This window comes from Mesoplodon mirus (genome assembly GCF_964341445.2).
Source record: "Mesoplodon mirus genome assembly, chromosome: 15".
NCBI classification, from domain to species: Eukaryota; Metazoa; Chordata; class Mammalia; order Artiodactyla; family Ziphiidae; genus Mesoplodon; species Mesoplodon mirus.
The window spans coordinates 65,563,457-65,590,186 of NC_138991.1; the positions used below are offsets into that span (position 1 = coordinate 65,563,457).

General features: G+C 54.8%; 1 protein-coding gene across 3 annotated transcripts in view; it reads left to right on the top strand.

Annotated features, from left to right (window-relative positions):
- The first annotated feature begins 11,161 nt into the window (after nt 1-11,161).
- Nucleotides 11,162-26,730, top strand: part of AXIN1 (axin 1) — a 58,299-nt gene continuing 42,730 nt past the window's right edge. The window contains exons 1-2 of one of the 3 annotated variants that reach the window (XM_082644416.1): nt 11,162-11,271; nt 15,121-16,081. In XM_082644416.1, the coding sequence (XP_082500542.1) occupies nt 15,204-16,081 (878 nt within the window). In that variant the 5' untranslated portion in view covers nt 11,162-11,271; nt 15,121-15,203. Of the gene's footprint in view, nt 11,272-11,301; nt 11,427-15,120; nt 16,082-26,730 lie in introns of those variants that run through there. The other 2 variants (XM_082644418.1, XM_082644417.1) reach the window with 2 other exon arrangements.

Genomic DNA, 26,730 nt, shown 5'->3' on the forward strand with positions numbered 1-26,730 from the left:
TGGTGTCCGCACCAGCACTGCCTTTGGGGTGGCGAGCACCCCCCCAGCTCTGGGAGGTGCAGGGGCCCCAGAGGGTGCTGCTGGTGCCAGTGTCTCGCAGGGAAAGCCTTGAGTCTGGAGCTTCTGTTAGCACCTCCCTGTCACGGTCCAAAAGGAGGCAGAAGCCACATGGCCTGCGGGGCCTGTGACACAGATGTTCCTCTTCAGCTGACCCAGACCTGAACTTGGGTGGGGATGTGGCCCCCAGTGGGAGACTGGACCAGGCACCTGAGGCCTTTCCTGCTCTGAGATTTGGGGGTGGCATGACCCTCTTCGCTGACCCTACCTGGAAGTCCTGAGCACTGAGACCCATTTGGGTCTCTCTGGGAGGACACAGGTGGGTTCCCCTGACCTGGTCCTGGCAACTGACTGAGGGGCACGAGGCTCCCCTGAGGGAGCCGTGGAAGTGATGCCACCTGGGCTGTGTTTATGGGGTGGGAGGCCATAGGGAGCATGCAGCTGGCCAGTGGGCACGGCTGCAAGAGGGCCCTGGAGGCTCCATGGCTTGCAAGGAGGTCATCCAGGATTGGGGGCTGCCTTGGGGTCAGAGCCCTGGTGGGGGATGCCCCAGAGGTCACCAGTCCCAGTCTCCTCCGGGGACACCTTGAGACCCCACGTGTCCTCATCCCTATTCTGTGACCGTTTTAATTTTTTAAGAATTTTACCAAAAGCTGATGATGCCCAGCTCATGCCTGGCCCGGCTCTGTGGGCTGGCAACGCCCAGCCCAGTTGTCTGAACCACACAGACTGCTGGTGCTCTGGGTGGGCCAGTCTCCCCAGCTTCCACCTCCTGGTTCCCTCCCACGTTCAGGATCCCCTTTCTGTGCCCCGCCACCCCTTCCCCCCGCCACCCCCCCAGTCTGTTGCCTGGGAACCCCTGCGATGGGCACCCAGAACAGCCCCAGTTCACTGATATTGACTCAGGTACCCCTCCCTTGCCTGCTCCTTCCCGCCCCAACTAAGACCACAGGCCGAGGGGGTGCCTGTGGCATTCCTGGAGCCTCAAGGGACCTGAGGGACCTGGCGCTGGCATAGGGCTTGTGGCCTGAGCAGGGTGGGGGCTGGGCCAGGTGTGAGCAGTCCGGGGGAGGGGAGAGGTGGATGGAGGGTGGAATTGGCCTCCGTGTCAGCACTGGTGGGCCCAGGCTGGCTTCTGCTGGCTCCTGGGAGGAGCTTGGCATGCCCTTAGCAGGTCACTTGCCCCTCGCATAGCCTGAGGCTGGACTGAGGTGGGGGTCTGAGTGTGGTCCTGGCCCCAGAACTAAAACATGATCATTTTTCTGGTGGTGCAGCATCAGTTCCATCAAATTCTCACAGAAATCCTTGACTCAGGAAAGGTTCAGAAGCCCTCACTGAGTGACAGACTCACTCCCCAGCCCCAAGAAAACAATAACCCAGACCTTCCGGTTTCCTCTGGGAGGTGGGAGTGGGGAGAGGACACAAGGGCTGCACTCACCCACAGGCACGGAGCCAGGAGCTGAGCTGCCCATCAGCCACGCGTCCCTGCCCTCCACGTGTCCCACCCTCCCGGCCCTGGTCAGGCGGAGGCCCCTGAGCTGCCTTCATTTCCGTCAGTCACACCTCTGCACAGTCTCAACCACAGTCTCTTTGTTGCTCTGTCAGAGCTCCGGTTCTGCCCTGGCTGAGGCCCTGCAGCGCATCAGGACCCTGGGTTGGTGCAGGGCAGGGGGTTCTGCTGATCAAGGTCGGACCTGTGGAAGCATGAGCTGCCCTGCACTGACCCGTGGCTGCAAACAGGCCATGCCCCTGTCTCTGCACCAGCTGGGTCGACCCTCCTATGTGTTTCTATGACAACAGCTCAACCAGTCAGTTTCCATGCTGGGCTGTGGACAGGAGGGTGAAGCATCACTATGGCTATGGACTGGGGAGGGGCCCTCGGGACCAGCACCGGAGGCCCTGACAGTAGCATGGCCATCAACACCATGATGTCTCGAGGCCCTGTTGTGTCCACTGCCTGATTCCACTGTCCCTGTGTCCCAGGGCAGGCAAAAGGACCAACCCTACCTAGAGAGGGGACAACCTAGGCTGAGAGGGGCAGGGCTCAATCCAGGGCTCTGTGCTTGACCCCTCACTATCAGGGTCTGCAGGGGGGCAGGTGTGCAGAGGGCAACTGGGGCCCTGTCAGGGTGCTGGGAGCACAAGGGAGCTGCTGTGGGGCCCATCCACACGCACTGGGACCCACCTCAACCTTCATCCATTGCTGCCCCTCGAGCCCCTCTCCTCCCACCGCCACTGGCTGCCCCCTAGCTGGAGCCGTGGGTCAGGAAAACTTGCCCAGCAGCACCAGCCCTGTGCAGATTGGCACCCTGTGCCGTAGCACACCAGAGTCGTCCCCTGCTCACCCTGAGCCCCAGAATGAGGCTCCAGGCCATGGACCCTTTACCACTCACAGGTGACCCAGCCCACTTTGCCCTTGGACAAGGTCTGTCTGCGCATGGCATCCAGCACAGCAGGGGATGCCCCAAGGCTGGGGGTGGAAGCCCCATGCCTGGGCAGCTTGGGGTGTGGCCAGGCCAGCGTGAAGAGTTCAGGATAAGTCCAGGGTGCTGGCCGAGCAGCTTCTGTGCCCTGTGACTCTGGGCCCAGCCCAGCCTGCCCTGTGCCTGTTCCCTCAGATGTGTGACTACTCTGGACTCCTGTTCCATGCTCCCCCTTACTCCTGGGTCCCTCTGGCTTTGGCAGTGGCCTCGGCAGGGGCCTGCCTCAGCCTTGGCTTCTTCCTGGGGGCTTGAGGCCCACACCTGCTTCTCCAAGCCCTGCTGTTCCTCCATCTTCTGCTCAGCAGGTGGGGCTGGGCCTCCTAGGGCTCTCAGGTGCCCTAGGGGACCTTGACCAGGAGGTGCTGACCCCGGGGGCTTTTTGAAAGGCCAGGGGTTGTCATGGAGATGGGGTGGGGGTGGCTCTGGGCTGCTCTCTGTCCTGCAACAGCCAGGGTGGCCAGTTCTTGGAGTGATGCTGCATTGTGCCCTTGCTGAATAGCTGTGGCCTTGAGACATCAGGGAAGGCCTCACTGAGGCCAGCAGACCTTGGGGCAGGCCACAGGAAGAGCAGGTGCAAAGACACAGGGTTGGAAAGTGTCCCAGGGTCCTACTGGGTGGAGACACAAGGTCTGGGGGGCAGCAGGGCCATGCTGGGGCTGTGTGTGTCTGTGTGTCCAAAGGACTAAGGAGAGGGCTGCACAGGGGTTGGCAGGCAGAGGTGAGGCCCGGAGGCCCTTTGGGGTCTGAGGCGAAGGAGAGCTTGGATCTGCCTCCTGGGGGTGGGGAGTTCCTCCTGCTCCTCCTCCTCCTCCCCTCACGCATTATTTTCTCACCAGACTGGGCCTGGCCTTCAGCTCCTGGGACAAGCCTGACCTGAAGTCTTCCTCTCAGTAGGGGCTGCAAGGACACTGTTCCTGCCACTGCCAGGGCATCAGGAAGGGCATGGAGTGGCCTAGCACATGTCCCAAGAGAGGGACAGGGACCCCTAACACTGGACATGCGTGAAACACACACACAAAAAAACACCCAACAGCTGGTGCAGGAGCAGCAACCATCCAGCCACGTCTGACCCGACCCTCCAAGGGGACCCTGGCGTGGGCCCACCAGCGGTGCCGCCTGCTCCCTCCGCAGTCAGGAGTGGCTCGGGGGTGGCGGTGTCTAAAGGGGCTGGTTGCCATGGCTACCATAGGGTTCCGAGGCCGTCATCTGGTCCCTGCCTCAGCCAATCGGCGGTGGGAGCCCGAGCTGCAGCCTAGAGTCACGCTTCTTCCTTGCAGCCACACAGTGGCCAAGAGCAGGGACCCGCTTCCTGGAGTGGCTCAGAGTGCTCGGACGGACAGCCAGGCCCAGCATGGCGGAGCGCGGGCCGGTGGGGCGGGAGCAGGCACACGGAGCCAGGCAGGTGAGGTAAGCTGGGTGGGTGCACGGATAGACAGACGGGCAGACAGGCAGACAGGTGGACGCGCTCCCTGCTGCCCATTGTTCTTGTGGCTGAGCCCACAGCCCTCAGCCCACCCCACTCTCTGCACCTTCACCCCGGGACCCTCTCCCCAAATACCCCAAGGAAGGGTCATGGGAAGAGAGACAAAGGAAACGGCACAAGGCAGGATGAATCCCAGTGCACCGAGGTCCGAAAATCGCTCTCGTGGGTCTTTCTCGTCAGATTTCACGTAGAGGCGGCATCAAAGACCCCCAACTGGCCGAGGCCCTGGGCGTAACAGCTGCCCGGCCACTGCTCCCAGGGCTAGGCAACAGGCATGTCAAGGCAGTGCGGTTTCAGAAGCATTTTTTCGAGAAGAAAAAAAAAGGCGGAAAAAAAGGAAAAAACGTCCACCTATAACGGGGAGTGGTCAGCCCAAGATGGATCAGAAGCGCCAAATCCCATTACTCGGGACTTCAGAGGACAGGCCCCGAAAAGGCAGCTGCGATTAAGAGCTTGTAAATGGAGTGTCCTTTGGAGATCAAAGAGGGACGCGCTCGTGTGTGTGTGTGTGCGCGTGTGCACGCGTGTGTGCAGGAACGCGCATTGAGGGGCGCTGGCCGTGGGGCTGTGCGCCATGGCATGGTGGAGCCCGGAGTGTCACCTGCCGGCCATGGCCGCACTCCATGTTGCAGTGTCCTTGCTGCTGTGTGTGACGTGTGGATGCCCCTGGGGGGGTGGGCCCGTGCAGGCGAGGGCTGGTGCCCACCACCCACACCTGGCGTTGGGCAGCGGGCCCTCTGGAAGGAGGTCCTGCCTGGGCCTTGGCCCCCAACCTGGGCCTCCATCTTCTTCTCCTGGAGTCTGGTCTCGTCCCCACGTTGAGCCAGACGGGCCTGGCAGGAGCCGAGCGCTCAGGCCCGCCACGGCCGAGCCGGGTGTGAAGACGGGCGGAGGCTGCCTGTAATCACCCCAACCGTCCTGCTACCCGCAGAGGCTCAGGGCTCCCAGATGGCCTGGCGAGTGTGTCTCAGAGGTTCAAAGCCTCCGTCAGTGCGATTGTTAGGTTATTAGGTAAACTCTGAGAAGCAAATCTTTTAATCCACTGTGGCTAATCCAGTGCACTTTTGTTTGCCACGACAGATTCTGCAGCAACAAAGGGGCCAGAGGGACCCGGCATACATAATCACATACTTACAACTGGTCCGCGGCAGCCGCAGGGCTCCTAGGCAGCCGAGAGAGACATCGAGGGATGGCAAAGTGGAGGGCGGGTGGCGGAGGCAGACCTGGAGGGGTGGGCTGGGGACGGGGGCAGCTGGCCCACCTGGGGCAGCACTTCCCTGCCTCCCGCCACCAAGGCCCCTAGCTATCAGCTCGAGGGGTGGCCCTGGTCCCCAGGACTATGGGGACTTGGCCGGGGCGGAGGCTGGGGGTGGAATGAGGTGTGTCAGGTGGAAGGAGAAACAATAAGCCTCAGATGGGTGTGAGCGCTCACGGCACTGGGAGAGGCCTTCGGGGATGGGGCAGCCAGGACAGGGACAGAGAGGACAGAGGGGGAGTCTGCCGGGCATGAGGGTCAGTGCAGCAGGCGGGCAGGCGGGGGCAGGCCCCAAGACCAGAGGGGGAGTAGCCTGAGGCTGACTGGGAAGGTGGGACTACCTGCTGCTTCCAGAAGTTGGGCCGAGGTCCCCAGGAACCTGGCCCTTCCATGTGGACACCAGTGCTCCTGGGGAAATAGCACTGGGGGTGGGTGAGGCCAGGAGGCCCAGTCCTCTGTTTGAGACGTGTCCGAGACCACAGCCAGCGTGGGCTCCATCTCGTGGCCTGGGCCCATTCATGGAGGGCCACACACAGACCTCTGAGGCCAGCAGGATCACGTTGGGACTCTCACTTTGCTAAGGAGGATACTCTGGCTCGAGGAGGTGCCCAGAGTCTCTGGCTGGCCCAACACACAGGCAGACGCTTAAGTGTCCAGGGAGGCAGGAGCTCAGCAGGTGACACTGAGGCCCCCAAGTTGGGGAGGTGATGGGTTGGGGGTGGGTGGGTTGCTCACCCCTCCTCTTTCCCAAGCCCCTGTGGCTGGTGGGAGCCATCTTGGCCTTCAAGCCCTCAGTGCCCATCCTCTATCCCTGAGCCCACTAGACACACCCTTGCAGTCAGAATCCTCCAGAGAGGCAGTGCAGAAAGGTGTCCCTGCTGTGCCCCTCAGCCTGGACTGACAGGACCCCCTCAGGACACAGGGTGAGACCTGAGTTGGGGGTGTGTGGAGGGCACCCTGGCATGGAGTATGCTGGCTTTGGGGCTTCGCCCTTGACTCCTGGGGGCCGGCAGGGATGAGGGGAGCTGTGTCAGGTCTGCTGGGTGAGTGGTCTGTGCAGGGACCCTGAGATGAGCATGCCACCGGCTTGCGGGGCCTGGGACTCCGGGCTCTGAGCGAGCGGGAGCAAGCAGGTGACCACCGCGCCCATTTGTGAGCGTACTGCCTGCGCCGGCAATGGCGGAGTGCTCAGCTCGCCATCTCTGTGGGTGGGACCTCCTGGCCTGTAAGAGGCCAGGGCAGGATGAGGTGCCTCCTAGGAGCAGGGGCCACCAGGACTGGATGACAGAGAGCAGCAGGGTCAGAAAGTGTCTTGCACCACTGAGATGACCTTGGAGCCAGTTTGTCTGAAGCAAAGCCCTGCTCCTGTCCCCCTACCTCCCTAGCTTGGCACTGGGACTGGGGTTGCTCCTGGGCGCCTGTCTGCGGCAGCTTCGGTTGCAGGCTGGCAAGAGGACTCCAGGCAACAAGAGGGATGCAAAATGGCAGCCTGGAGGACACACCTGCCCCCAGGTGGGAAGGGTGAGAGGAGCCAGACACAGGTGGAAAGAGGTGGGGGACCTGCCTGAGGCAGAGTCGGGGCCCAGGGAGGCCCCAGCCCAGGGTGGCCATGGAGCTGGCCGGCCCAGGAAGCTCAAGGTGGCACCTTCTTGCTGGTCCCAAGGCTGACTCGGGGCGACCACAGCAGTCACACCCCGCCTGACACTGCCCCATGGGTCAGCGCTGTCCCATACCCCAGGATCCTCACCTGAGGCTGGCCTCACTCTGATGGATTAATTCAGTGTTGTTGTAGCGTTGTTGTAGACCTTCTTCCTGATGTGTGAAGAGACTGGAGCCCGCCTTAATTGCCCTCCAGCAACGACCGGTATTAATGCTCTGGGGTGGTTCCTACCTTTATAGGCACATTCTCTGCGTCCACCCAAGTGGGTACCGTGTGTGTGGGCTCCAAGCCTTTCTACTTGGTGGTGTCTCTCACACCCTTGGTGTGATGTCTCCACATCCTTTGTTGAACTTGTGATGGGGGAACACCTGGCCCTCCTCGCTGAGCTCAGAACTGATGCAAAAAGGACACTCAGGACAATACATGGAGCCCAGGGGTCTAGGTTCATGGCTAGGAAGGTGGCTGGCCTCTGTGGCTGGGGCTGCCTCTCAGAAGGGAAGTCCACTTGCACTCGTCAGAACTGATAAGCCAAGGCCTCCTTCCTCTCCAGGTCCTCACCTGCCTGCCCATTGTGCACTCCCACTGTGCACACCTGGAGCCAGGCAGAAGAGCTGAAAATGCAGAGCCTAGAAGGGGCTCAGCCTGAAGCTTGCAACTCCCTCCAGAAGCCTGACTCAGAACAGCCCCTCCTTGCCCTCCCCTCCTGGGAGTCAGAAGTGGTGCATATCTGACGTGCAGTAGCCTGTCTGCGGGGCTCATCCCCCACACATGGTGCCATGCTGGACGCCCCTCAACATACCACCTTTGTGCATCTTGGATGATTCCCAAGGATTAATTCTTGCAAGTGGTCTCCCCCAGCCAAGTGGACAAACATCTGTAAGGCTTCAGAGCTCACTCAATTTCAAATATTCCTTTTATGTCTCAGTTGAAGAAAATGATTTATTTTCTGCTCTTACGTTTTTTATTTCATTCCTGGAAAGCCTGAACAAATGTCATCTACAGTTTATCACATCAAAGCCTCCTGTGGCAGACTCCTGCCCCCAGGGAGGGGTGCATTTTAAAGGACTTCTGTAGGAAAAGAGGGCTCCATCGTGGACTTACCTTTTCCCAAGTGAGGCTCCCACAGCTCTGTGTCTGCTCTCAGCTCTGGGTGGCTGACACAGTCCCCCTGCCAGGTCACCCTTGCTCCAGTGCAGGCCCCCAGGGCTGCCCTCCCCTGCCTCCCTCTCTTCAGAGCCTCCCCAAGTTCCCTCCTCTGGGCTCCTCCCACCGCCACCCTGCTCCAGCCTCCCCTGAGTGCCCATAGCCACAACCCTGAAGCAGGGCTACAGCATTTCCTCCAGGCTTTCTGATTCCCTTCCTGTCCCCACAGGGCGAGGGCCCCGAGGAGCCAGAGGCGCGAGGGCCCTGTTCTGGTCCCAGGGCCTGGGGACATCTGCCACCATGGGCCAGGAGGAGGATGGATGTGGACACGACCCTGGGAGCCTGGCCTGGCCACAGCAGCAGCTCTGCAGAACCAAGGCAAGCATTGGGGGCCTGTGTCTGGGGGTGGAAGGACAGCCTGAGGACCAGTGTCCTGGAGGTCCTGATGGCTGTTCGGCCCACCGAGGACTCCTGCACCCCACGGAGACTCTGTTGTGCCATGATGGCCACCTCTGTCTCTAAGGCTCTGTGGCTGAACAGGGTCGGGGGTAGGCTGCAAAGTCATCTCCTTTACCCAGCACTGGGAGGCCTGGGGCCATCCCAGCTGGATGTTGGTGACAGTGACACCTGCCACCAGGACTCTAGTGAGTTCAGCAGTGCAGTTCCTCTGATGTGCTGTCCCTACCCATAGCCCCTGCTCCTGCCCAGCCTGCCCTGGGTGGTGGCCTGGGCCATTGGCAGGCTGGGGATTCTTCCCTGGTGGCCTTCATCCCTCATTGCTCCCCTTTCCTATGAAACCCTGGGCGTCAGAGGCTGTGCTGAGTCCTGGGAAGCTGGATGCTGGGGGTTGGGATGCCTCTGTGCCGCTCACCCCAGGCAGGGGCCAGTAGTGGGCAGCTGGGTAGGAGGTTGGCTGGTGGGTAGAGTGCCCCAAGCCTGAACTTCTCCCCTTGCCTGGGAGCTATGAGGGATGAGGATGGGCAGCAAGGGTGAATCAGGAGAAGATGTGGTGGCATTAGAGGTGACCTGGGGAGTTGGGGGGGCAGCATAATTGAAGCATGAAGATGGGCAAATGACCAAATGCACCCAGGGAAGAGCCCTGAAGGCTGCGAGAGCTCCAGAGAGCAGGCCAGGTGAGGGCCACTGAGGATAGTGTGGGATGGATGAGGGGCTGGGGAGCCCTGGGCCGGGAGGAGGTGAGCAGGTCCCTGAGTGGCCTGAGCTTCAACTTCCTTGTGTTATAATGGGGGTACAGCCATGCCCTGGAGCTTGTCGGGAACATTTTTCAAGGTGCCAGGTCTGATATGGCACTGCTGGAGGATGAGGTCCTGAGTGATCATGGGAGTGGCAGAAGCAATTCCTCAGGGGCAGTAATCAACTCCTGGTGCCCACATCCTTTTCCTCTGGGAAGGGCTGGTGGTGGGTGGGCAACATGGGAGCTAGCCAGCTGGGCTTGCAAGGCAAGGGCTGCCATGGAAACAGCGAGGGGGAGAAGGGTAGTGGGTGCAGGGATCAGGACACCCAGAAGCCCTTGCTCTCAGGCTGGCCTGGGCCAGTGGGACCCACGGGGCAGTGATGGGAAGTGGAGCCCTTGCCGGGACGCTGGATGGTGCCTGGGAGAAACTGAGGCAGGCTGGACCAGTTGGGGTGGGGCCTCAGCCAGTCCCGCCCACAGCTCTTTGGAGGTTGGGGCCCCTGCCCAAGTGACTTCCAACATTTATTGGATGCCTACGGTGTGCCCTGGTCTTGGCTGGGTCCTGATGGGCTGGGGACTCAGGGAGGGCAGAGCCCAAGCCCACCTTCTCAGGGTCCTGGCTGCCTGGGGGCAGCAGGCACGGAGCAGGGGGACAAAGAGGGTGGATGTCACCAGGGGCTTAGTTCCTAGTCAGCCTGGCTGTGCTCTCCAACCGCCCAACTCCTGGACACCTGCTTTCTTCTGTGCCGTGGGCAGTTGGTGGCCGTCCTCCTTAGAGAGTCTTCCCGTTCAGGGAGCTCCGAGGCCGTGGCAGGCCGGCTGGGCGCGGGCCGGGCCTGTGGGTGCCGACCTGGGGAGCCCTGGGCCGGTGGACACCGTGTGGGCAGCAGAAAAGGGCTGCAACCTGGCGTGCGCCCGCGGTGCGCCTGGGGGCCGTCCGTTTGCTCGGTGCTCGGGCCACCCTCCCGGACCACACAGCCCCAGGGGCCCAGCGCAGTTTCCGGCGCCCCCTCCCGGGTCACCCTTGACAGCGTCCTGGCACCGTCCACACCAAGTCCTCTCCCCAACCGACACATTTGATCACGCCCATTCGCTCAGGCTCTGCGTCACGCCTCGAGTCCGCCTCGGGTCCGCCTAGGCGCTTTTGGCCCCGCCTCCACGCTCAGGGTTCTCGCCTACATCAGGCCCCGCCTCCATGCTCGAGGCCTCGCCCCCACGCTCGAGGCCTCGCCCCCACGCTCGAGGCCTCGCCCCCACGCTCGAGGCCTCGCCCCCACGCTCGAGGCCTCGCCCCCACGCTCGAGGCCTCGCCCCCACGCTCGAGGCCTCACCCGCTACGCTCTTCGCCCTTCCCTGCGCTCCGGTTCCGTCTAGCGCTCTCGGCCGGGCTGCCACTCTCTTGGCCCCGCCTCCACGCTCCGGCCCCGCCTCCACTCTAGAGGCTCCGCCCACCACAGTTCTTCGCCCTGTCACCGCTCTCGGGGTTCATCTGGTGTTCCCGGCCCCGCCCCACCCCTGGCCCCGCCCCACGCTCCTGGCCCCGCCCCACGCTCTTGGCACGCCCCCGCGCTCCAAGCCCCGCCTCACGCTCCGGGCCCCGCCCCCGCACTTCCGGACGGCGCCGGCGGGGGCGCTCCGGCCTGGGCTTCGGCGCTGTGAGCTTCGGCTCCCGGCTCGGGGGGAAGCGATCGCGGCCGCTGCCGCCGCCGCCGCCGCCGCCGCCGCCGCCGCCGCCGCCGCCGGACCGGCCGGAGTCGGGCCGGAGCCGCGTCCCCGCGGAGCAGGCCGGTGGGAGTGGGCGGCCGGCCTTGGCGGCGCCCCCGCGGCCTGCCCCGCGCCCGCCTCCGGGCCGCCGCGCCGCCGCTGCGATGGGGGCCGCCCGGGGCCGCGCCCCCGCCCGGTCCCGCCCGCCGCGTCGCCGCTGAGCGCATGGGCCGCGCCGCGCCGCTCCGCTCTGGGAGCCGGTCCCGGGGCCCCGCCGCCGCCGCCGCTCGGGTGAGTAGTGCGGCCGGGCGCGCATTCCTGAGGGGCGCGGGCCTGTGCGGCGCCCATTGTAGGCCGCGTAGGCCGGGCCAGGCGCGGGACCCGGAAGAGGGGCTTGGAGAGTGTGCGGGCTCCGAGGCTGTGCGGGCTTGGAGCGTGTGAGGAAGGTGTGTGGGTCCACTCTTGGGAGGTCGGGTGTGTCTAGGAAGGGATGCTAGCAGGTGATGCAGAAGGCAAGGTCTGTTGACTCTGGAGCCTGTGGATGGGGAAGAGTGGGATTTGGTTCAGAAGGGGCAGCCACTTGCAGTAGGTGAGCTGAAGGGGGTGAGGAATACTCAGGATTCTGAGAAGGTTAATGGGGGGTCCTCCTGGAAGAGACCGGGGTCTGCAGCTGATGTGTTTGATTGGATGGTGCCGAGTGCAGTGCTGTGGTCTGTGGGCCTGGGGCATGTTCGGCCAGAGTGGGTGGGGTGCAGAGGGATCCTGGAGATAAGCAGGACAGTGGAGTGTCCCTTCCCCTCCCGCAGCAAAAAGTAGAAATGAGTGAGTTTGAAACCCAAGGAGGGTACTCTCTCTCAGGCAGAGGCGCCTGAGTCTGGGTCTCTGCTGTGGTTTGGCTTGCTTGAGGGGCTTTACTCTTTCAGGTTGATGCCTTACCCCCAAAACTCTCTCTTGGGTGTGTATCTTAGAATCTACCTCTGCCCTACATTTTGGAATTCAGTCGCTCATGAAACCAGAGCTGTATAGTCAGGACAGTGAAACTTATAGTTCAGCTTCCAGGACAGAAGAGAAAAATACATTAGTCCTTTGGGGATTTTTCTCAGCCCATCTCGTAAGATAATTAATAAAGAGTTATTGTGCATCTCAGCCCCTCCTTCTTGCTTGTACTTACGTTCTCTGCTGCTTCAGGAAGAATCTCAGATGCACTTGGACCAGGCCCTGTTTTGGAGAACATACACAGTCTAAACCTGACCTCCCAAGATAGCAGTATCTGGGTTTCAGTTTTAGGAACTTCTATTCAGGGACAAGGATGGGAAAGCATGCAAAATACAATGTTTCTGTTTGATTTTTCAGCAGGTATTTATGTTTCTTGGATTTCTAGTTTCAGAAAAGCTAAGTGGATTTTTTGGGTTACATTAGTCATTGAGGATTTAGGTGGTGGGGGAACAGATTACATGTAAAACAGTAGTCCCAACCCTTCAAGACTTTAATTAATGGACAATTGGGAATATGTCAGAATCACGCTCTATTATTTCCACACTCCACATAAATAAAAAATTCAAAAGGTCTATTTGAGTAAAATAAATAAATATACACACACCTATAGCATTGAGCTGGCTGCCATGGTACCCCGAGGGTGCGCCTAGGCAGTGACTGAAGGCGATTTTAAGTGAGGTGTCAGAGTTGTGGATTCCTTTTATGGAATCCCTTTACTGATGGTGGTTACAGGCTGTTGGCCAGATTCTGTGTTTGTGGGCGTTTGACTCTAACCTGAATTAATATAACTGCTTTATCTGTGGTATGTGTGTGTGTGCACGCTGAATGCTTGCTATACTTCTCCGTGGGAACCCAGATATTTTGGTAATTGGAGCACGTTTCAATAACAGCAGTAATTTGGAGAGATGTTCATGTGCTTCCAGGGACACCAAAGGTCTTCTGTCATTTGACAGCCAAAAATAGATGTGAAGTTTAAGAAATGTTTCTTCTGGGCTATGAAAAAATAGTTTAAATGATTAGGGGGACGTGTTCACACAAATGAGAAGTTAGTCTACCAAGACAGCACATTTTTATAATAAAGGGCTAGATCTTGAATTTGCTGCTATTTCAGCACCTGTGAAGAGCTGACATTTGGCGTCTATGACAAGTGTTGTTTTCCTTAATGTTAATGAATTAGTTGTTTATTGGTGCCCATTAGTTGCAAGACGTGGTGTTAGATGCTGTGGGCCCTGCAGAAAATGCTTAAATCAGGCTGCTACAAATCATTTACCTGGAAGACATAAGCACTTTAAGAGATAAGTGACAGTGACTTGTCATTAGCCTCCTGTTAGAACGCAGTGACTTGGTTTTTTCTCAAGGCGAGTGAACTAGAGTATCTCCATCCGTAAGGCTCAGAGCACCAGGTGCGGGTCCTCTTTCCTGAGATGGTGTCCCCGACAGGAGGACGCTAGACATCCATGAGCTGGTGTGGAGACATCAAAGGTGCTCATTCCGTGTTGATGGGACTCAAAAAAAGGGACTTTGCAGTTGAAGTGGTCCACGAGCAGCAGGGTGTCACAGCCCGTGGGCCTTGACGAAGGAGCAGGCTGTTCCTGCTGAGGCTGAGATTGCAGCCTACCCCGTAGTTTTCATACAGAGTCATTAGCTTCAGAACAATAATTGTGACCCATCCTCCATCTCTAGATGCTTCTAGCTGTCGGCAGCTGCTGGCAGGTGAAGTGTGTGCAGTGTGAGAATGCAGGTACCAGGGCAGATTACATGCAGGCCAGGGCCCGGAGTGTGGAGAGGTGGCTGGGGAGATCCACGCCTTGTGTTTGTACCAGGTTTTACGATTTCACTCTGCTCCCTCTGGCTTGTTCAGTGCTTTAGGCATTTGGACGTGTCATGCTTCTCTCCCGTCTCCTTCTAGGCACACCACTTACATCCAACAGGCCAGGTGGGGAGGTGTAGCCTGAGCTCGTGGGCTCAGTGACAGGGAGGACCAAAGACCGTGGCAGAGTCCCGGTCCAGGACAGTCCTCCCTCGTACAAGACAGGCATCTGGCAGCAGAAACAAAACCCATAGTCCCCTGACCTCTAAGAGGGTGGGTAATTTGGTTTTCATTTTATGGAGTTGACTCATGTGAGCTGTATGCTTCCTTAGCTAACTGTGTTTGGGTTTCGTTTGTTCTATACCTTCTCTGCTCCTCAGAGTACTCAATTGTCATTTGCTATCAGAAGGACACTTTCTTTTTAAGCAAGGTTTTAAAGTTGAGAGCAGCTTTCTGATGAAGCATTTTTAAGACTGTCCACGGGAATTCCCTGGCGGTCCAGTGGTTAGGACTCCGTGCTTTCACTGCTGAGGGCCCGGGTTCAATCCCTGGTCAGGAAACTAAAATCCCGCAAAAAAAAAAAAAAAAAAAAAAAAGACCGTCCACATCATTGGCGGCGTGAGAAGGCCCCTGTGCCTGTGCATGTGAGTGATGTCCTTTGGTCACTCACTTGAAGATGCTGAAAACGACCCACAGTTAACTGCTCTTTTGGGCGTGTTGAGACTTAGAGGAACAAGTTGCTGTGTGTTCGCATATGTTGTGAGGCACAGTAAGTGTGAAGTAATGGGGCAGCAGGAAGCACAGGGGCTGTGGGCCTGGAGAGTGTGGAGTGGAGAGCAGACCGCCTGCCTTCTGGTGAGTGATGTGCCATATCTGAGTGTCACAGCGACCCTGTTCTACTCAGATACACATCCTCGTCTTTCATGTGAGGTTTATACAGCTGGGAGGACCAGAAGCACCTCTCTTTCCTCCAGTCCTTCTGCCTTCCTGGAGCCTGAGGAGAGGGACTGGCCATGCAGCTCTGTAGCTGGGATGGGCTGCTAGTCTCTCTTTGTTCTCACAGAATGACACTTGAGGGTAGTGGCGCTCTCTGTGTTCTGGACATTCATTTCTTAGTGCCAGAGGCATTCCTGTAGTTGGAAAAGTTTCCAGAAATTGTTCTAACATAGTACAAACCTTTTTTTGTGACAAAAGGTTGAAAATTTAAACTGAGTTTCTGGCTTTGAGTTCGAGCGGGAGGGCATCATTGCAAGTCTTGTCTTGAGAAAACCTCTGTGGTCATGTTTCCATGGACCCACCTTTCCTAATCCTTGTCCTCTTAATGGTTTCAACAGGACAGATTGATTCACTTTGGAGCTGTAAGTACTGATGTATTAGGGTGCAGCGCTCATTGTTCAGTGACGCACAGAGTCCCAAAATGAATATCCAAGAGCAGGGTTTCCCCTTGGACCTCGGAGCAAGTTTCACCGAAGATGCCCCCCGACCCCCAGTGCCTGGTGAGGAGGGTGAACTGGTGTCCACGGACCCCAGGCCCATCAGCCACAGCTTCTGCTCTGGGAAAGGTGCCGGGATTAAAGGTGAGACTTCAACAGCCACTCCGAGGCGCTCAGATCTGGACCTGGGGTACGAGCCTGAGGGCAGCGCTTCGCCCACCCCTCCGTACTTGAAGTGGGCCGAGTCGCTGCACTCCCTACTGGACGATCAAGACGGGATAAACCTGTTTAGGACTTTCCTGAAGCAGGAGGACTGTGCCGATCTCCTGGACTTCTGGTTTGCCTGCAGCGGCTTCAGGAAACTGGAGCCCTGTGACTCGAATGAGGAGAAGAGGCTGAAGCTGGCCAGAGCTATCTACCGCAAGTACATCCTCGATAACAATGGCATTGTGTCCAGGCAGACCAAGCCAGCCACCAAGAGCTTCATAAAGGACTGCATCATGAAGCAGCAGATCGATCCCGCCATGTTCGACCAGGCCCAGACGGAAATCCAGTCTACCATGGAGGAGAACACCTACCCCTCGTTCCTCAAGTCCGATATTTATTTGGAGTACACGAGGACAGGCTCGGAGAGCCCAAAGCTCTGCAGTGACCAGAGCTCCGGGTCGGGGACAGGGAAGGGAGTACCTGGATACCTACCCACTTTGAACGAAGATGAGGAATGGAAATGTGACCAAGATGTAGACGAAGATGATGGCAGAGACCCTGCTCCCCCCGGCAGGCTCACGCAGAAGCTGCTCCTGGAAACCGCCGCCCCGAGGGCCTCCTCAAGTAGACGGTACAGCGAAGGCAGAGAGTTCAGGTGAGTCCGACCCGAGGCCTCCGTTTCTGTGCTCACCTCCAAGACCTGGAGAACTAGCAGGGAAAGGTCTTGTCCTTCAGCCCCAAAGTGGGTGGACTCCTGGAGCTGGGGCAAATTGCAGTTTTAGTGTTTCCTCATGATGCCTTCACATTTGTCGTTAGATGTTTTTAATGTTTGTATTTTGAGGGCACTTTTATCAAGAACAGCCTAAAATATATGGCTTTGTAAGTCATTAGGAACATTGGAATTCTTAGAAGTGATATGACGTTTAAACCTTACCCTTTATTTTTATTTTTTTATTTTTTAATAAATTTACTTGTTTATTTATTTTTGGCTGCACTGGGTCTTCGTTGCTGTGCACGGGCTTTCTCTAGTTGCGGCGAGCGGGGGGCTACTCTTTGTTGCGGTGCACTGACTTCTCATTGCGGTGGGTTCTCTTGTTTCAGAGTACGGGCTCTAGGTGCATGGGCTTCAGTAGTTGTGGCTCGCGGGCTCAGTAGTTGTGGTGCACGGGCTTAGTTGCTCTGCAGCATGTGGGATCTTCCCGGACCAGGGATCGAACCCTTGTCCCCTCCATTGGCAGGCAGATGCTCAACCACTGTGCCACCAGGGAAGTCCCTAAACCTTACCCTTTAGCAGTAAAATTTGTGTCCTCTTGCACAGAAGGTGATTTACCTGGCAGACATCTTTTGGCTTAATAAAGAGAAGAGTGGACATTTCAGTGCATCAGTACATAGAGAATTCTGGATCATTGCTTTTTGTAACTGTCTTATAAGGTTCTTCCTAGAGGTCGGGTGGTGGTGGTGAGGAGGCTGATGTGCTTCAAGTTGTCCGAGCACTTTGGGAACTTCCAAAGTGGTTGTGGCTCCAGGATTGGACCTTTCTCCCGCCAAGAAAATGAGTTGTGCTGTTGTGTATTCAGTTCCCAGCATTCTGAAGCTGTGATCACAGTCTTTGCACGTGGGCACATATGTGGCTTTGGAGGCGTGGAGTGGTGCTATCTGGAAGTTGTTACCACTTTGGAAACCTGTTTCTTCGTTCTCTTTTCTGTGGTTGCTGGAAGTTTATTTGGTCTCGAGTTGGAGCCTGTTGCCGATTTTAGTGGGCACTTCGGGTTTCACTCATTTCCCTGTAGCTGGTTCTGGATACTCCTGCCTGTGAAACTTTGAAAGCCTGGAATTCCTGTGACCCTGCTGATTTAATCAAGAGTCTGCAAGCACATCCCCAGGTGCTGGGCCTCTCCCGTGGAGTTAGAAAAAGCGCAGATCACTTCTTCAGGCTTACTGTGGCAGAGAAATTGGTCACTTGCTGATAAAACACAGGATTAAACATTTTTAAGGTTTAAATGTCCTTTAAGTGATGTGATTGAAGATACACTGTTTAGGTAATTTTTGTGGGCCTTTTGCTCACTGTCTTTAAACCTTATTGATTTAGCAATCTTTTTAGGGCAGAATATACTATAAAATTATCCTGATAGGTAAGGCTAGTAACTGACACAGCTTTTCAGACCTAACCTGAAAGTTGTCATATTTGATTAGAACAGTTTTAAAATGGGATTAAATTTGAGGCCTGGGCTGCAGGGAAAAACAAATTGAGTTCAATTCTGATTTCTAATTTTAGAAATTCCTGCGTGCCACCCTTCCCCCAACCAGCCAGTCTGCACACTTTTCAGTTCTCAGTCTGGGGTCGGTCATAGCAGCAACTTTGCTTTTTCTCTCTTTGGTTTGCTCTATTTGTAATAAATAACCTTTACTATCAAATTAATAGAATATGTTGCTGTAAGGACTCTGGTACACGTTCGTTTTTAACTTGCCTCTTGTGGAGCTGCTGGTGGCCGTGGGAGTCTGGCGCTCACGAGTCCTGCCTGTGCTCGGACCCCGTCCTTCTGGGGGCTGCCTTTGCGGTTGTGCGGGTGGACAGCCCCCGTGTCAGGGTCATTGTTCATCAGCACTAGCAGGATATGGAGTCCAGCGCATTCTACCTGCTCTGCAAGGGTGTGCAGTTAGGATGCATTAGTGTGAAAGTCACAGAAAAGCCAGCCCACCCCAGCTTAAACACTAAAGGGGATCGGTTGGCTCAGGTAAATGAAAAGTCCAGAGGCAGGCCCAGCTTCAGATGTGGTTTGATTCGGACTCCAGCCATTTTTCTTTCAAAGACTTATTTCTTTTTTTCGGAGAAGTTATAGGTTACCAGCAAAATTAAGAGGAAGGTACAGAGGTTTCCCATGTACCCCTCCCCCCCGCACACGCACAGCCTCCCCCACTATCACCATCCCCCACCGGGGTGGTCATTTGTTACAGCTGATGAGCCTACACTAATCACCCACAGTCCATAGCTTACATTAGGGTTCCCTCTCGGTGACTTGTATCTATCACTCTAGTACCATGCAGGGTAGTTTCCTCTGTGCTCGGCCTGTTTAACCTCTCCAGCCCCCAACACCTGGCAACCACCGATCTTTTTACTGTCTTCACAGTTTTGCCTTTTCCAGAATGCCATGTAGCTGGAAGTATACAGTATGTAGCCTACTCATATTGGCTTCTTTCACTTAGTAATATGCTTTTAAGGTTTTTCAGTGTCTTTTCGTGGCTTGATAGCTCATTTCTTTTTAACACTGAATACTATTGCATTGTCTGGATAGACCACAGTTTACTTATCCATTCACCTGCTGAAGGACATCCTGATGGTTCCAGTTTTTGGCAGTTATGACTAAAGCTGCGGTAAACACCTGTATGCAGGTTTTTGTGTGGACGTGAGTTTTCATTTCCTTTGGGTAAAATATCAAGGAGCACAATTGCTGGATTGTATGCTGAGATCACGTTCGTTTTTGTAAGAAACTGTCCCTTGTCTGAATGCTTCTTTGCCTCTGCCTTCCTGCGGCCAGCTTTGCTCTCAGGTTGGCTCCCTTGTTTTGTAAACAGATGCTTCCCACTGAAGGAACGTCCTGCAGTTTGCCCTGAGTGGCTGGGGGTGCTGTGTGCCAGTGTGTCCTGCCCATTCCAGCATAATCACTGTGCAAGGGCTGAGGCTCTGCTCTTGGGCTTACACCAAATAGGGCCACCCCAGAAGAAAAGTGGGGTGCCCCACTCAGACAGCATCACCACTCTCCAGCAGGGGAAGTGGTCCTTCAGGGGAAGATTGGGGTTAACAGGGAAGGGAGGAGGAGAGTGGGTAGTGAATAGGCAGCTAGTGAATGCCCACTGCCAGGAAGAGGAGCCGGGTGGGAACCTCAGCTCAGGGGATGTGTTTCCTTCAACAGCAGGTGCTTCTCTCAGCACTGATTCTGCGTGGAGGAGTGTGTCAGCCGGGAGGCTGCTCCCACTGTGCTCACTGGTGTCGCTGAGGCTCCCTGCTCCCTGGCGGGAGGCCTGAGCAGCAGTCCTCATTTGCTTCACATGTGTGCACACGGCTGTTTTTCAGATCGCTGACTTGAGAGATGGTAAATGAGCCTTTTACGTGGGTCTTTGTCAAAACTGAGAAAACAGGGATGCCCCTGGCTTTTTTCTGCATTTATCCTAGTCACCTGGGATGACTAGGATAAAGAGCCCAGGGCTGAGGGGTCACAAAATTCCTTGCTGCTCTTCTGTTCTCTGTGTGGAAGACTTTCCCAGTCTTTATTGCCCTTTGTCAGTGGAACTTTGAATGTAACTTTGGTTGGTTCATACGCACCATTTAAATTTGGTGTGAATTGGCAGAGGGTCCTCTGATGATGTAGGTGTTTTGGCTGCTTATTTACTTAATGCTTTGGCCTGAGGGGCCAGGATCTGTAAGACATTAGCAGGCTCAGAAGCTTGGCCTGGCCTGGCCTCCAGGGGCTGTGCTGGGCCTGGTTGGTCAGGCCTGAGTCAAGCCATCTTCAGCCCTTCAACCACTTGCGCTTAGCGATCGCCGCTGGTTTTCTTTTGTCTCTCTCTCTCTTTAAAAAAAAAAAAATTGATTTATTTCTTTTTGGCTGCATCAGATCTTAGTTGCAGCACGTGGGAGTTTCGTTGCGGCTCACGGGCTCTTTGTTGTGGCGCACGGGCTTCTCTCTAGTTGTGGCATGCAGGCTTAGTTGCCCTGTGTGGCATGCAGGATCTTAGTTCCCCAACCAGGAATCGAACCCACGTCCCCTGCATTGGAAGGCGGATTCTTAACCACTGGACCACCAGGGAAGCCCCGCTCTCTCTTTTTTTAATTGAAGTGTAGTTGGCTTATAGTGTTGTCTTAATTTCTGCTGTACAGCAAAGTGACTCCGTTATACATATATATGCATTCTTTTTTTTAATAAATAAGTATATTTATTTATTTATTTATGGCTGCGTTGGGTCTTCGTTGCTGCGCACAGGCTTTCTCTAGTTGAGGCAAGCGAGGGCTACTCTTTGTTGCGGTGCGTGGGCTTCTCATTGCAGTGGCTTGTCTTTGTTGTGGAGCACGGGCTCTAGGCGCGTGGGTTCAGTAGTTGTGGCTCGCGAGCTCTACAGCACAGGCTCACTAGTTGTGGCACACAGGCTTAGTTGCTCCATGGCATGTGGGATCTTCCCAGACCAGGGCTCGAACCTGTGTCCCCTGCCTTGGCAGGCGGATTCTTAACTACTGTGCCACCAGGGAAGTCCCAAAATATGCCTTCTTTTTTATATTCTTTTCCATTATGTTTTTTTAAAGACAACCCAATTTTTATTTTTATTTTTTTAAAATTTATTTATTTATTTATTTTTGGGTGCATTGGGTCTTCTTCGCTGCGCACAGGCTTTCTCTAGTTGCGATGAGTGGGGGCTACTCTTTGTTGTGGTATGTGGGCTTCTCCTTGCGGTGGCTTCTCTTGTTGTGAACACAGGCTCTAGGCGCACGGGCTTCAGTAGTTGTGGCTTGCAGGCTCCAGAGTGCAGGCTCAGTAGTTGTGGCTCATGGACTTAGTTGCTCTGTGGCATGTGGGCTCTTCCCAGGGCTTGAACCCGTGTCCCATGAGTTGGCAGGTGGATTCTTAACCACTGTGCCACCAGGGGAGTCCTATTTTTTTTCATTTTAAATATTTATTTGTTTATTTATTTGGCTGCACTGGGTCTTAGTTGCAGCATGTGGGCTCTTGGTTGCGGCATGTTTAGTTGCAGCATGCGGACTCTTAGTTGTGGCATGCATGTGGGATCTAGTTCCCTACCAGGGATTGAACCTGGGCCCCCTGTATTGGGCGCGTGGCATCTTAACCACTGGACCACCAGGGAAGTCCCTCCATTATGGTTTATCTCAGGATACTGAATACAATTCCCTATGCTCTTCAGTAGGACCTTGTTTATATCGCTGCTGGTGTTTTGTTTTTTTTTTAATATTTATTTATTTAATTTATTTTTGGCTGTGTTGGGTCTTAGTTGAGGCATGCAGGATCTTTGTGGTGTGTGGGCTATCATTGTGGGTCGTGGGCTTCTCTCTAGTTGTGGCGTGTGGATTTTCTCTTCTCTAGCTGTGGTGCGCAGACTCCAGGGCGCATGAGCTCTGTAGTTTGTGGCACGCGGGCTCTCTCATAGAGGAGCATGAGCTCAGTAGTTGTAGCGCGTGGGCTTAGTTGCCCCGTGGTGTGTGGGATCTTAGTTCCCTGACCAGGGATCAAACCCGCGTCCCCTGCATTAGAAGGCAATTCTTTTTTTTTTTTTTAAGATTTATTTATTCATTTTATATATTTTTGCTGCGTTGGGTCTTTGTTGCTGCACAAGGGCTTTCTCTAGTTGCGGCGAGCGGGGGCTACTCTTCGTTGCAGTGTGTGGGCTTCACATCGTGGTGGCTTCTCTTGTTGCAGAGCACGGGCTCTAGGTGCGCGGGCTTCAGTAGTTGTGGCACGCAGGCTTCAGTAGTTGTGGCTCGCGGGCTCTAGAGCGCAGGCTCAGTAGTTGTGGTGCACGGGCTTAGTTGCTCTGCGACATGTGGGATCTTTCCGGAGCAGGTCTCGAACCTGTGTCCCTTGCATTGGCAGGTGGATTCTTAACCACTGCACCACCAGGGAAGTCCTGGAAGGCAATTCTTTACCACTGGACCACCAGGGAAGTCCCTCACTGCTGGTTTTAATGTCCGACAGCAGCAAATGCTTTCCATTTCTCTTCACTACCTTCCTCGATGAGAAGTTCCCCGAGGACAGGGTCCAGCTGATATTTCCTTATGTCTTCCTGGTGGGCCAGCCAGTGAGGCGCTCTTGGTCAGGGCTGGTCATCGTGGCCGTGGCCGGAGAGTGGAGCACAGATGGTGTTTGTAGTAGGAATAACTCAGCGACTTGTGGGTCCTTTGAAGGGTGGGTGACTAACCCTTCCTCTCCAGACTGAGGAACTGCCTGACTTGTTTGTTGCCTTATCGACTGTATTTCTAGTAAATGGCTTAAAAGAAATGTAAAAAGAGGAAGCACCCAAATGTGTATAGTTTCGTGTGGAAGGTGGAAAAGTGAGATTGATCTGGGGTTTCTGATTGGCGTTCCAGTGCAGCGGGTGGGGTTGGGGCGGTGACTCTGGCACCTGGCTGCCGAGGAGCTCCAGTCCAAAGGGTGGCGGTGGCCCAGGCTGTGGGGGTCTCAGGACACTGGTCCCATTAATAGTGAGCCTGTTTGATTTGACTTTTAGCAAATACTCTTCACTGTTGAATTTTTAGGTCATTTGTGATGGAAGGTGACTCATTTGTAAAGTGTGACTCTCCCTGTGGCCTTCCCCCTGTTTCTTCCTACTGCTGTGCTTTTAGTCACTCTTAAATGTGGGGTACGAAGCTAGGGAAGAGAGCATAGCCCTGCTGCCAGTCCCTTGTCACCTTCCAGGTGTATAACTTGTCCAACTGGATGAATTCCTTTAACTGAACAGATGATCCCAAGGTTGGTCACTGGAGATGTTTTCAGACAGGCCCTAGTGTGCAGCTGTGGGGCTCTCAAGACAGTTGACAGGGAATTCCCTGGTGGTCCAATGGTTAGGACTCGACGCTCTCACTTTCTAGGGCCTGAATTCAATCCCTGGTCAGGGAACTAAGATCCCACAAGCCACGTGGCGCAACTGAAAAAACAAAAAGACAGGAGTGTACAAATCTTTCCATTCCCCTTGCTGGCTGAATGGGAGAACATTAATCTCAGTGGTTTAACTTAAGGACCCCTCACTTGGTGACATTTCCACAGGCTGTGTCTTCTGGGGCAGCCTTCTCCTGGTTGTGTGATGGTGGGGAAGTTGCTTCACCTCTCTGAGCTTTTCTGTAAAAATGGGGACGATGAAGTAAGGGCCTGCCCAATGAGGTTGTCAGGGAGGTTCCGTGAGCTGACCCCTGGGCATGCCCACACACAGCAGCACAGCAGGCTCAGTGCACACAGCAGGTGCTCAGGGAGTTTCACATCCTTCTGTGGTTCTTCATCATCATCTGAACTTAGTGGTCTGCTAGATGTTGTTGAAATTTGTATCTGGGTTACAAATGATTTCAAAGTAGCGAATGACACATTCCAATTTTAATAATCATGTTTCCTGAGAGTGAGGCATGTTAATTCCCCATCCCAAACCTGCTCCTCTCATGGCCATCCTTACCTCCAGAAGTGGCACCACCATCTACCAGGTCAACGTGGCCCACCTGATTCCCCATCCGAATGTATGCTGAACCCTCTGCCTCTCGCTGTCTGCACTCTGGCCCCCACACCCTCCTCCTGGACCCGCAGAGCCTTCTGGGTGAGCCTCTGCCTCAGTCTTTTCTCTCCACAGTGCCCAAAGGGACCTTTCTAGATGCAGGTCTGACTACGCTCTTCCTTCTTCCATGATGCGGGGACTTCCCACTGCCCCTGGACTGCACCCCAGGCTCCTGTGACACAGCGTGTCCACGGGACACCCTGTCGTGGTACCAGCACACTGTGAGCATTTTACATGCCTATCAGTGGGGGGAGGCTGGCTAATAAAAGTTTTTAAACTAGTTACAGGAGAGTCAAAAAATAATTTTTCTCTGTTTTAGTCATATAAAACTCTGTAGCCTTTTTCTTTTAATATTGATTTGTTTTTTTATTGATTGATTGATTGATTTTTGGGTGCGTCAGGTCTTAGTTGCGGCACGTGGGATCTTTCGTTGCAGTGCGGGGGGGTGCGCGTGGGCTTCTCTCTAGTTGTGGCGCATGGGCTCATTAGTTGCGGCGCGTGGGCTTAGTTGCCCCACGGCATGTGGGATCTTAGTTCCCCAACCAGGGATTGAACCCACGTCCCCTGTACTGGAAGGCGGATTCTTAACCACTGGACAACCGGGGAAGCCCCAAAACTCTGTAGTCTTTGATGACAGGTTTCAACAAAGTCCGGGAAAGTGCAGTTAGCTGTCAGACTGAAGAATTTTGGAATAGAGAGGCCCCTTTGTCTGGGGCTTCACGTTGGTGGGTTTATGAAAGGGAAGTGCCTACAGAGACTGCGGTCTGCGAGGCCCATGCCGCCTGTGGTTCTGCCGCTGGGTTGGGGAGGCTGGGCTGGCGACTGGCCGCATGTGTCTTCTGTGCGTCAGCTGCCGGGGGATCAGCCCGTTCGCAGGTTTGTGCACCAGTTAGCGTCACAGAGACTGGAATTTGATTCATATTCACTGGCTCTGTTAATCTCTTCTAGAATCCTGACTTCATTTACACCAGTTTACCCAGCAATCATTAGAAATAATGGAATTTGGCCAAGTAGTGGTTGTTCAGTTAGGAAAGGAAGGCAGTCTAATAATTCTTTCTTCAATCCAGCTTGAGGCCGAGTACGTGTGTGTGTGTAAGAAAATTGTTGCTTTATTTTTCCCCCATGTCACATCAGTACAAATGCACATTTTTGTGAGCCACTCAGTGTCCTCTCAGAGCTCATTAATTCCAAAAAGTGTTTGCTCTGAGGAAACAACTCAGTAAATCTCTTCAGTCCGTCCTGGAACTCAGGCTGGCTATCTGATTTTGTGAAAATAAACGCAGTCTTCAAAGATGCCGTGCACAGGGCCTTGTGCGTGCATGTGAAGGGCTTCAGGCTCACTCCTCCTCACCCCTCCCCTGGGTGGATCACAGCCTCGGCCCACAAGCCGTCTCGGAACTGGTGAAATTCTTTGTAGCAACTGGACTCAGCTCTTTTGTTTGGACCAAACTCCTCCAGTTTTGATGGATAGAGGTGAGCCCTGCCTGTGTGGCTGGGTGGGTACCCTTCTCAGCCCCCCAGCAGCAGGAGGCTCCCATTCTCTGGCCCTCTGCTCATCCAGCCTTGCGCCCTTCAAATCTTTAACGTGCTTTTATCTGGTATTGACCCTCTCTGGATCACTGGCTCATTTTTAGTCTGTAGGGCCAGTGTCTTCTCTTGAACAAATATTTAAAAATAATCATAGGGCTTCCCTGGTGGCGCAGTGGTTGAGAGTCCGCCTGCCGATGCAGGGGACACGGGTTCGTGCCCTGCTCCGGGAAGATCCCACGTGCCGTGGAGCGGCTGGGCCCGTGAGCCATGGCCGCTGAGCCTGTGCGTCTGGAGCCTGTGCTCCGCAACGGGAGAGGCCACAACAGTGAGAGGCCCGCGTACCGCAAAAAAAAAAAAAAATCGTAAAGAATGTTGCTTGTAATAGCCAGCAGCTAGAGTAACTTGAATGTCTAATAGCAGGATTGATTGCATAGGGATTTTTCTTCTGCATAGTTGGAGAACATAGACTTTCTATTTTCTTCTTTTTGTTTTTCTACATTTTCCAAATTCCTATAAAACATAAACCTTTGTAATTCAAAAGTATGTTATTAAAATATATACAAAGATATATCACAAGAGGGTGTGAATTATGTGCAGTTTTTCAACAGCATGTTTTTTCTTTTAAAAGGATGCATATAAATGTTTCCTTTTAGTATGATCTTAGGTCTTCTTAATGTTTACACTGCTATACCAGTTTTGTTTTGTTTTGTGTTTTTTTGGCCGCATTGAGTGTGGTATGCTGGATCTTAGTTCCCTGACCAGGGATCAAATCCGCGCCCCCTGCATTGGAAGCACAGAGTCTTAACCACTGGACCACCAGGGAAGTCCCTATACCAGTATTTTAATTAATTTTAGTTTTTATTAAAAAAATGGAGAGAAGGAAAAATTCAAATAACGCTAAAAGGCTGATAACTAAATTTAGCAGTCTTATGACCCCCTGGCCTTTCCAGGATGGCCGCTTCCAACTGTGTCTTGCCCTAGTGTATTAGCTCAGGCTGCCAGGACAAAATATCATAGACTTGGGGGTTAAACAACAGACATTTATTTCTCACGGTTCTGGAGGCTGGAGGTTCCAGCCCAAAGTGCTGGCAAGGTAGGTTTCATTCCATTCTTCTCTTGGTTTGCTCACATGGCCTTTTCTCAGTGTGTCTGTGTGGAGAGAAGAGACAGCTTCCCAGCATCTCTTCTGGTAAGGGTAATGATCCTGTCAGACCAGGGCCCCACTTTCATGACTTCATTTAACCATGTGACTTCCTTAGAAGCCCCATCTCCAAATACAGCCACATGGGGGGGGTAAGGGCCTCCATATGAGAATCTGGGGGATGTAGACTCTCAGTCCATCACACCCCCCTTTGTGAGTGATGTACTCATACTGCTGTCCTTGGGGCATCTGCCCTCAGCCAGTCTCTGTGGATGCTCTCCTTTCCCCACCACCTGGCCTGATTATTAACACATTCTGGGTTTGGTTTACATCCATATTTGGTGTTTTCATTGCTGAGCCAAGTTGGGCCAAGC